The sequence below is a fragment of the Coptis chinensis genome, chromosome 5 (genome assembly GCF_015680905.1).
Source record: "Coptis chinensis isolate HL-2020 chromosome 5, ASM1568090v1, whole genome shotgun sequence".
In the NCBI taxonomy this organism is placed as follows: domain Eukaryota; kingdom Viridiplantae; phylum Streptophyta; class Magnoliopsida; order Ranunculales; family Ranunculaceae; genus Coptis; species Coptis chinensis.
The window spans coordinates 88235122-88246818 of NC_141460.1; the positions used below are offsets into that span (position 1 = coordinate 88235122).

Here is an 11697-nt window from a genome sequence, read left to right on the forward strand (position 1 = left end):
TGTGGAACACAGGTGTCTCAAAATTCAAGCCCGCATGACTCGCTACAGTTGTCTCGTATTTGAAAGACAAGAACAAGCACCCATGGCGCGCCAACCATCTGATGGGGGAGATTAATAGCTTAACAACACAATTACAAATGTTTACTCTCAAACATGTATTCCGAGAAGCGAACAAGTTGGCCGACATTTTGGCAGGAAATATACCATCCATAAGTTACGTGGTAATCATACCTAGCTCTTTTTCTGAGAATGTACGGAAAATTGTGTATGATGATGCCTCGGACAAAATATATGTAAGGCTCTAATCCATGTAATCCATGTAACCAAATTAAATAGGGTAAATTAGGTAAATAATCTCAAATTTTAATAAAATAGGGCGTAATCTTTAAAGGATAGGGGTACCTCTCAAAACCCTACTTGCATTTCACACACAAAAAAAAAAAAAAAAAAAAAAAGAAAAAGAAAAAAGAGGTAGGTGGATGGCCCATTCGGTTTGTCTTTTTTCAATCCATTAAGATTCTGGGCTAAGATTCGTACTAAACTAAGAACTGGGTCCCAGTTTTAGTTATTTCCAAGCAAAACAAGACTAGTTTCCTCACAAATCTGTCCGCAAAGCATTGACTAATGGAAAAGGACAACTCCACTAAACAATGCATTTTGTCTCCAGCAAAATAAAATTTTCACAATTGACAATGCACATTTCGGGACTTTGGGTGGAGCTCTTTGGAAATTAGGTGTTAGGAAGATTTTTTTTCGGTTTTGTTTAAGTTTAATTTCTTCCATCAATGTGTTTCTGCTTGTTCATTTATCCTGCAAATTTGAGGGGAAAAAAAATCTTGGTCAAATCTATATCTAGCATAATATAGGTGATTCCAATTCAAGGACTTGGTTGGTGATCTAAATTAGCAGCACCGATTTTAACTTGAGTTTGTCATTTTTTGGCAGGGGGTCTTAGAGCAACATGTAGAGCGAGGCTGCTTAAATCAGCACATTTTGACAGTTCAAAACGAATATATAAACTTCAGCAAAAGATTTTGACGTTCCAAAATTGACCTAAAAGGATCGATAAGGACATATTTCATATTTGAGCTTTACTTCTGCTTAGCATGCGTAAATGTGTTTATTTTATTCAACATGTTTTCAGAGATTGATGATATTAACGGTATGCTCAGGATGAACTCCTTAAGTAGATATGCAGATACAGCATACACGCAATGCAAGTATATTTGTTATAATAAAGCAGAAAGAAAAAAAAAATAGAGAAAAAGAAACAAGAACAAAGAATTATACTATTATTGAAGATATATATCGAATCGAACGATACATACTAAATACAGAATACAACTTCAGAATTTTTGGTAACGTTTGCAACACACACTAACAAAGTGATTATGGAATGTACGGTAAATTTATTTATAAGAGAATAGTTAGATAATTAATGCATCAATTCACCGTTAATTTTAATAGACCAACTTTTATATGACTTTAGGACTCAATGGTTCCTGGAGCGCAAGGCGGTGCTGGAACTGGAGCTGGAGCTGGTGGAATTACTGGTGTTGGAGTAGGCGTTGGCGTTGGAGTTGGAGTAGGCGGTGATGGTTTACCGAAACATGTTTTGATACACTTCTTGCAAGTTGAGAGGCAACTAAAAGCACAAGCGGGTGTCTTTTGTTTGCCGCACTGGGCAAAACACTTGATATCCTGTGCTCCACACCCTAACAAGCATTTGAACGGAAGATCTACTGCACCATCCACTTGGCTTTGAACATGCAACATAGAGAATGAGAGCACCAAAAATGCAAGCACCAAAGGTTAAAATGGGTGAACGTGTGGTCATCTTTACTGAAGTAGTCTTAGAGCCTTTGTGAGTAGTGCGTCTACTTCTTGGTGATGTATTTAGAGGTTTTTATAGGAATTGGAATTAAGTGCTATCAACTACGTCTCTAGACAGTTGTTCTTACATTCCGGGGGCATGATTTGTAGCAAAGAGAGAATTGAAGAGTGTTTAAATTGCAAAGTTGGTGAAATTGGTCCAAATCAGTTTCCATTAGCATTGTTCTTTTAAACTTCCTAAGTCGGGCTTACATCTGCTAGTGTTTGTTGTTCTCATGCTTTGCTCATGTCACTTTAGTTGATTTTATTTGATTCGTAACTTCAAATTTATTAGTTAAGTTGAATTATTCTTCTACTGTATGGTGAATTAGTGATCGATCAGGTGTTGCATTATTGTTCATTGGCTATCACGGTATACTCAAATACAAACGCCCAACCTTACCAAACTTACAAAATAGATCTTGTTTCTGTTTAGCTTGGGCTGGACGGATTCCCAAACGGGCGAACCAATCCACCAAATATTTATAGGATGCACCTTTGCAGACATTGGTGTATTGGGCTAGTTCTAATGCGAATAAGTGAGCTACACTAGACCAGTCGAATTAAGCACCTTGACTAGTCAAGAAAAAGACCGAGACACTCAAATCTTACAAAAGCTGATTACCAAAAAAAAAAATCTTACAAAAGCTTAAAAAGCCAATGAGAAGTTATGAAAAGTTTAGATTTACTCATTTACGGCAAAAAATGTAATTTGCTTATCTGATGTTCTATAGATCTCATAGTAAGGGGACCTAGTTGCAGGAAGGAAGTGTGACAATACATATACCTACTAGCTGGTTAGCTGGTGAAGTTGTCATTTTCCATTGATATGGTCCCCTTGTTCAATTTACAACCCAGGATCAATATATGTGACCAAAATTTCCAGACTGGAATCAGTACTCTCGTATATATATGTCCATATGTGCTACTTTCAACTCTATCTGGATGAAATCTGTGGCGTTCTAATAAGCTTTCGGTACTTTGGTAGTAAATAAGTTATACTACATTCTCGAAAATAATCTTTAATTTTTTTACTTTCTTGTACACATTTTTATAATCAATGGTATTAAGCAAAAAAAAAAACATCACGGCCTAGTACGATTGTCTCCACAAATGTTTGTGAAATGTAAAGCTCATTTTGTATTTTTGTTATCCTTTTGATATTCAATAAAAAAAAAATAGGACCAAAAGAGTAAGAAATTTGGTAGTAGTAGAATAACAACAGAGTTACCAAAAAATAACAACATAGTTACCAAAAAAAACAAACAAACAAACGTAGAATAACAATATAGTTGCCAGAGCCCAGAGGTTTTAACCCAATGCCTGCGTACTTCTGAGCAGGTTCTAATTGGGCTACATGGTTGGTGAACTATGAGTCTGTGTCTCTGTGATCCTTATTTTAGTTGATCTTTTATTATGTCTTCTTTGTAAAAACACAACGTACCTCGAACGCGCGAAAGTAGCCAGTCAACGATATCGAATCTGACTTGCCTGCAAAAGACGGGTAGACATGCTCAAGTTTCTAACACCAAAATTCGAGTCTACACACTGACTAAAGTTCAATTTGTTTTTTCTTCTCAGGAGACTGATACCAATGTCTTTGTACTACTTGATAAAAAAATTAAGCTTTAACTAGATCTTGACTTATAGTGGTTATCGAAGTTGCACGAAAAGTCAACTTGGTCACATTGACAAATTGAACAACATTTAGGGGTGTAAATTAACTAATGAGTATCACATAATCAATACCAAACATATTGTTGTAAACTGTATTTGGGATTAAAGTGACTATAAGTCTATAACCATCATTGGGACGATCTCGTCAGCATTTGTGTCTCACAAGCCACAATGCAAAAGGTTAAGTGATGGTATATATATAGGGTCCTGTTAAATACACGCCCCGGTTCCTAAGAGGGCACTCTCCAACCCCGAACCGGTTCCTGTTACCAGAAAATATATCCAGTTCACTAAAAAATTAGAGGGGCACACTCATTATAACTGGGCAACTTCTTTCCTCGGTTACCAACAGTTCTAACTCATCTAGAGCAACGCGAAGAAAAAAAAAAAAAGTCGTAACTCGCAAACAGGTAACCTCTCTCTCTCAAAAAAAGGCGCTACTTTCTTCTCTTTCACATCACCAATCACCAAACCCGTCTTCTCAAGTAATTTGTTTGCTAATGGTTCGAACTTCATTCCCATTAAAATTTCGAACTTGATATAAAAAAAAACCAATTAATTAACTTGATTAATGGTTTGGAATTTAGGGTTTCAGTTGTTTAATTTTATATTGTTGTGTTTGGAGGTTTTAAGCTTGAGATCTATGTATATAACTCTGTTTATTTATGCGCCAAAATGCTACTCTGAGTTTTGCACTATCTGTAAGATTGCAATTATGACTTGCAAAGGCACCACCGCACCATATGGGATTCTAAATTGAAGACATTGTATTTACTGTTCAAAGCTTAGTAAAGTGGTATTTAGTTCTTTGACAATTACTCAAAATGTTGGTATTTAGTTCTTTGAAAAAAATGTTGGTATCTAGTTCTTTGAAACTTGTAAGTAAAGTGGTAACTAGTTACCAAATTAAAACTCAATTTCGGTATCCAGGTTGCTAATTTGATAAATGGTATCTAGTTGCTAAAAATTTCTCAAAATTTTGGTGTTTAGTTACTGAAAATTGTATTTGTAAAACGGTAACCAGTTACTAAAACTCAATTTCGGTCTCCCTAATTTGAGAAAATTACTCAAAAGTTTGGTGTTCAATTGCTGAAAATTGTAATAGTAAAATGGTAACCAGTTACTGAAATTAAAACTCAATTTCGGTATCTAGTTGCTAATTTGACAAATGGTATCTAGTTGCTGAAAATTGCTAAAAAGTTTGGTGTTCAATTGCTGAAAATTGTAATAGTAAAATGGTAACCAATTACCGAAATTAAAACTCAATTTCGTATCCAAATTTAACTAATTTGACAAATGATATCTAGTTCTTTGAAAATTGCTCAAAATTTTGGTGTTCAGTTGCTGAAAATTGTATTTGTAAAACGGTAACCAGTTACTAAAACTCAATTTCGGTATCCCTAATTTGAAAAAATTGCTCAAATTTTTGGTGTTCAATTGCTGAAACTTGTAATAGTGAAGTGGTAACCAGTTACCGAAATTAAAACTCAATTTCAGTATTGAGTTGCTAATTTGATAAATGGTATCTAGTTGCTGAAAATTACTCAAACTTTTGGTGTTCAGTTGTTGAAAATTGTATTTATAAAGTAGTAATCAGTTACCGAAATTAACATAAGATTGGGAAGATTACAACATTCTACATTCTACAATTCTTCTTTTTTTCCCTTCCCTTTAACAATAACTTTTGTCCCAAACCCATGACATATGTTGTCAACTTCCACTTCCACTTCCACTTCCAATTATATTCCAATGTAAGTTTTCAATGTGCTTAAATTAGACTTAAATTCAACAAAAAGGAAATAGTTAGACATATACCCAACTTAAATAAAATAATTAAAGTGGAGAAGAGAAGTCCTTGTAAGTGTGTGGATTGGGTGAGTTTTCTCCTATAGTTTTGAATTTTTGTAAGTTTCTATATTAGGAATGGAGAAGAAGTGTTAAAAGAGAAGTAGATTTGAGGGTGGGGAAAGAAAGAGAGTAGAAAAAATGCTAAAATTTGGGTTTGAATTTCAGTTTGAATTTGAGGGGGAAGCAAAAAAGTTGAAAATGAGTTTTGAGTTTGATTTTGAGAGGGAAATTCAAATCAACCTAAAAAGAGAATAAATTGATTTCGAAATTTCATAGAAACAATTGGGCAAAATATTGAAATAGTATTGAATTATTGAATAATTGGTCGAAATATCAAAATTGTTTTGAAATATTGAAATAATTGGTCGAAATGAAAACTCAATTTCAGATGTTGAGATATCGAAATAATTGAAATATTAAAATATCGAGATATCTAACCTTAAACCCTAAACCCTAAACTCTAAATTGGGAATATCGAGGAATCTCAAATTTTGATACTATTACAAATTGAAAAAATAATAATAAATAGGTGTTGGATTAGATAATGAATATTAACTTCCAAATGTATTAGATGTTAGATACTATATTCAAAATATAGTTAGAACTGTATTGATTTTTTTTTTTCGAAATATAGTTCTATTATTGTTAAAACTGTATTGGCTAAACCACAAACATATGTACAGTTGCTACATATCAATTCTGAAATCATAAATAATAACCAAAATGTTTTATTATGGAATGGAAAATAGGTTTAAATTATATCATTTAATCAAACTTTAATTTGTTGGTAAAAATTTAGATGTTAAATCGATTCAAATAAAGTCTAGTTAGAACTAGGGGTGACAGTTTTGTACACGACACTACTAAAAAATAGTGATTTTATATCGGTTATAAAATCTCTTAATATCGGTTGTAAGTAAAACCGATATAATAATCCCCTCCAAAATATCTGATATCGGTTCCAGTTTTGTAATATCGGTTTCAAATTTCAAATATCGGGCAAACTGTAACCGATATATTAATTTTGCAATTTCATATCACAAAATTGAAACCGATACAATTAGTTTGTTATATTTAATATCGGGCCGACTCATGTGCTATGATAATAACTTAAACCCATAACCTAATATACTTCGTTAAAAATTAAAGCCCTCTCTCAAATATGTTATATCACTTAAAATCATAGGCGGGATACAACGCCGAAAGTTTTGAGTCTCCCGCTTAAAACGGAAATTGAAGACATCTTTTCTTCTCATGACCCCACAATACTTCAAACATCAAAATAGAAACTTCTCGCTCAAAAGTAGACATCTTTCTTCTCCAAAGTTGCGACTTTCCTTCTTTTCTTTTGCAGTGCTTTGGTGTATTTCCCTGTGGTAATTTTTCTTCCTCTTTTGTTGTGTTCTTGTTTTTGTGAATATCTTTGTGTTTCATCATGATTGTACATCCGTGCATTGTTTGCTAAACATGGTTGGGGTTTGTTTTAGTTTTCAATATAATATGTAAATATTGTGTTTTTTTCTGGGTTCTTGCTAGAGTCATAGTTTTGGGTGTGAATCTATTAGTTAATGAAACTTTGAACTTTGATGCTCAGTTGTTTGACTAAATGTTTGTTTAGAATGTAAATTAAAGTGTGGCTTACGTTTTTTGCATCAATTAAATTTAAAGTAGGTAGCTTCATTTCCATTGTCTAGCTTAGAACCACACTAGTTACCAAATCTGCTGGAAACTTAACTTATCTATGATGCATTAAGCTACCTTACTTCCAGTTCTAAACATTTTCTTTGTATTTTAATAGGAATGATTTAAAACAAATCTTGAAGTAGACTTTATTATTTTCCAGTTTTGTTTTGTGTATTTGCTTAAATATACCGATTTTTTATAAGTTGTACATGTGTTTTTTTACATAATATTGGCATTGTTAGGAAAATTCTTAGGTAATTAGGCAATGGCTTTCTGATTATTTCTTGTCTCTAGCATTTTATTGTGCTATCCAGAAATGGACAAGTCTTGGATGTCGTTGAATCGGTTTACTACTGCATACGAGAAAGGGGTTGAAAGTTTTATGACGTTTGCCAAAAAGAAGTTTGGTGAACATAATCCCATGCCATGTCCATGCAAAACATGTGGGAATCTCAATAAATTTGTGGCTAAGGATGTTGAGTTCCATCTGTTTTACCATGGTGTTGATGGAAGTTATACCAAATGGATATGGCATGGAGAAAAATCTCCTGGTCAAGCTCCCTCGAGTGTGCCTTTAGATAGGCCCACCCATCACCATTTTGGGAGTGAAGCCCTAGGTGATGATGCACTCATGAGATGATACCACACCCCCGGATGATCTTTTAAAAAGCACAATAAAATTGGCTCGGACCGCTTGTGACCAAAGATTCATCTAATCCCTAAAAGTTTCAAAAAATTCTTGAAGAGGCTGAGGAACCTTTATACAAAGGTTGCCCAAAGTTCACCAAATTATCTGCGGTTGTTACATTGTTTAATGAGAAAGCAAGGAGTGGGTGGTCTGATATAAGCTTTTCACGATTGCTGAAAATCATTGGAGATATGCTACCCGATGATGATAATTTACTACCCCGAAGTATGAGAGAGGTGAAAAAGACATTGTCTGTGTATGGGATGAGCTATGAGAAAATAGATGCCTGTCCGAATGATTGTGTGCTTTATAGAAAGGGATCTGATAATGAGAATAAAACTAATTGCCCTACTTGTGGTGAGTCAAGATACAAAGTGAATAAGAACCTGACTGAGCAACATAAGGGGGTGCCAGCAAAAGTTCTGTGGTATTTTCCACCTATCCCTAGGTTTAAGAAATTGTTTCAGTCGGTACAGACATCAAAACATATGACTTGGCACACTGACAAGAGAGAGGTTGATGATAAGTTACGCCACCCAGCTGACTCCCCCGCATGGAAGTTGGTAGATGATAAATGGCCAGAGTTTGGCCAAGAGCCAAGAAATTTGCGCTTGGCACTTTCAGCAGATGGGGTCAATCCGCATGGCTCAATGAGCAGCAAGTATAGTTGTTGGCCAGTAATGTTAGTCACTTACAATCTCCCACCTTGGTTGTACATGAAAAGAAAGTTTGTTATGTTAACGATGTTGATTTCAGGTCCACGACAACCTGGAAACGACATTGATGTTTACTTACAGCCACTAATTGATGACTTAAGAACACTGTGGGATACAGGGGTTAAAGCTTATGATGCTTATCGACAAGAGGCTTTTACATTAAGAGCTGTATTGTTGTGGACTATTAATGATCTCCCTGCATATGGTAATTTATCTGGTTGTGTTGTAAAAGGCTATCATGCTTGTCCCGTATGTGGCGAAGAGACACAATCGTGTAGATTAAAACATTCAAGGAAGAATGTATACATGGCCCATAGAATGTACCTTCCAGAAGATCATCCCTTTCGGAAACAGAAAAAAGCATTCAATGGTGAGCAAGAGCTTCGATCAGCACCTATTCCTTTGACTGGTGAGAAAGTGGCAGAAAAGGTTGATGGAATCAAAACCTTGTGGGGGAAACCAATACAAAAAGAGAAGCCCAAGAAAAAGAAAAATAAATCAAAAAGGTCAACTCCATTAAAGAGGAAGCGGATGGAAGATGTTAGTGATGATGGTGCTAGAATTTGTTGGAAGAAGAAGTCAATTTTCTTTAACCTCATCTACTGGGAGTACTTGCTTCTTCGGCACAACTTGGATGTGATGCACATAGAGAAAAATGTTTGTGAGAGTCTTATTGGAACCTTGCTGAATATTCCAGGCAAAACAAAGGATGGACTGAATAGTCGTCTTGATTTGCAGGAGATGGGTTTAAGGGATGAATTGGTACCTGATGTAAGTGAAAAGAAAGCGCATTACCACCCGCTTTGTTACTCATTATCCAAAGAAGAGAAATTTAGTGTGTGTGAAACATTGCATAAGTTAAAAGTTCCAGATGGATACTCATCGAATTTTAGAGCATTGGTTTCTATGCAAGACTTGAAGTTGGGGGGTATGAAATCTCATGATTGTCATGTGTTGATGCAGCAATTACTTCCCGTGGCTATACGATCGGTGTTACCAAAACATGTGAGGATTGTACTTATCAAATTCTGCTCATTTTTCCATGAATTATGTGCGAAGGTAGTAGATGTTCTTAGATTGCTTGAAGTTCAAGAATCGGTGGTCACCTTGTGTTTGCTAGAAAAATATTTCCCACCGTCATTCTTTGATGTTATGGTTCATTTAACCGTCCATCTTGTTCGAGAAGTCCAGCTTGGTGGTCCCGTTTGCTTTCGATGGATGTATGGATTTGAGAGGTATTAAGAACATTAAATATTCTTCTAATATTATTACTAATTTAAATTATTTAAAGTAAAGAGTGGTTTCTGTGTTTTAGGTATATGTCGGTGTTAAAAGGTCAAGTAAGAAATCGTTACCGTCCAGAAGGTTGCATGGCGGAATGTTATATTGCCGAGGAAGCGGTTGAGTTTTGTAGTGAGTTCTTCTCTGGATTGGATGCAGTTGGAATTTCTCCCATTGAAAATAACACACCCTCTGAAATTGTGGATCGGAAAGAATCCTCCGTGAGGTGATTTTATTGCGGTGATGTTAAGTCCTTGGAGCAAGCACATTGCTATGTATTGCACAATACAAGTGTTGTTCAGCCATATATTGAGTAATTATACTTTAACTATTTGACTTACAAATTTTACGCTTTACTCTAATTCTTTATGGAAATTTTAGAGCCAACCATGCGGTTCGTATGGAAAATTATGTAGGAGACACATGAACCACCTAAAGAAAACATTTCCCCGACAGTCCAAAGTTCAGAAATGGTTACAAGATGAACATAATCGTTCTTTTAGTTCTTGGCTCAAAAACGAGGTAGCAATTGTCAACAGTAAAACATGTTTTGTGTCTATTTAATAAATGTAGCTAACATTTTTAAGGACAGGTTTTTGAAGATCGGCGCGTCTCTGGTAACAAAATCTCAGAAATCTTGAGATGGGTATCACAAGGTCCCCGTATACATGTAATGAAATATCATGGTTACACAATTAATGGCTGTCATTTTACCACAAAGGATCGTGATGCTTCACGTGTCAGTCAGAATAGTGGTGTTAGTCTAGTGGCCACTGCAATGCATGTCTCTAGTGCAAAGGATAAAAATCCTGTTTTTCTGCGAAGATACTATGGTGTTATTGAGGAAATATGGTTGATTGATTATGGTCATTTCAAAATCCCAAAGGTTCAAGTGTGATTGGGTTGACAACAAGAATGGCTTTAAGGTTGATGAGTTGGGTTTCACCATAGTTGATCTTTCTAGAATTGGCTATAAATCCGATTCTTTCATTTTAGCCTCCCAAGCAAAGAAAGTCTTCTATGTACCTGATCCAGTCAATCAGAAATGGTCCATTGCTCTAGCAGCTCCTCAAAGAACCTATCATGCTGATGACAATGAAGAAGACCTCTTTGATGCTGGCATTGAAGATCATACCCGTCCTGAAGTAGTGCATTATGATGAACCTTTGGATGTTGTAAATGAATCTGAGAAAATGTACACACGTGAAGATGTTGAGGGGATTTGGACTGACAATGATATTTAAGTGATAGATCTTTTTGCATGGTGCTATTGTTTCTGGTCTGTTTTTTGTCTTATGATCTTTTTTTTTGTTTGTTTTGAAAATTGATGCCAAAGACATGTAATCAGTACTATGTATGGTAATTGCGATTTTTGTGTAAGTGTCTTTTGTTCCTATATATTTCCTGCAGTGCATTGTTGTACTATGTTTATTCATACTCGTATGCTCTGCATTGTTCTGTGTATCATGTTGAACTTACCCATTCTAGGCCATGCACAATATATTTATTGATATGTATGGTTTTTTTCATAGCATAGTAATGGATCCAGAAAGGAATGGTGAATCACAGGACAATAGAAGTAATGTTGATCAACCCCACATTCAGAAAAAAAGGAAAGCTAGTAGGGGGACAACTGTAATGCTTGAGATGACCAAGAATTGGGATGGAAAGGTAATTACCGTTGAGTATGATCAAAAAGGTAGGCCTACACCACGAAAGCAAAGACGCAGGAAGATAGCTGGTTATGAAGGGGGGGCTTGGCAAGAGTAATGGTCCCACTTAACGCGTTTAGTGATTGGCAAAACTAAAAGATTTTTGGGGAGGGCAATTGGAAAAAGATTTATGGGCTACAATGCAGGTAAAAAGAAATATATACTTTCCGCCTGTTATTTATATATTTTAGAATGAATTTTCTCGGGCTTACCATTTAAT

The 11697-nt window shown here is 35.2% G+C and overlaps 1 protein-coding gene across 1 annotated transcript; it reads left to right on the forward strand.

Annotated features, from left to right (window-relative positions):
* The first annotated feature begins 7959 nt into the window (after positions 1 to 7959).
* On the forward strand, positions 7960 to 11009 carry LOC147499796 (uncharacterized). Its single transcript, XM_086563536.1, has 4 exons — positions 7960 to 8960; positions 9045 to 9719; positions 9800 to 9991; positions 10652 to 11009. Exons 1-4 carry the CDS (start codon positions 7960 to 7962, stop codon positions 11007 to 11009), a joined length of 2226 nt encoding a protein of 741 aa, XP_086419662.1.
* The last annotated feature ends 688 nt before the right edge of the window (positions 11010 to 11697 follow it).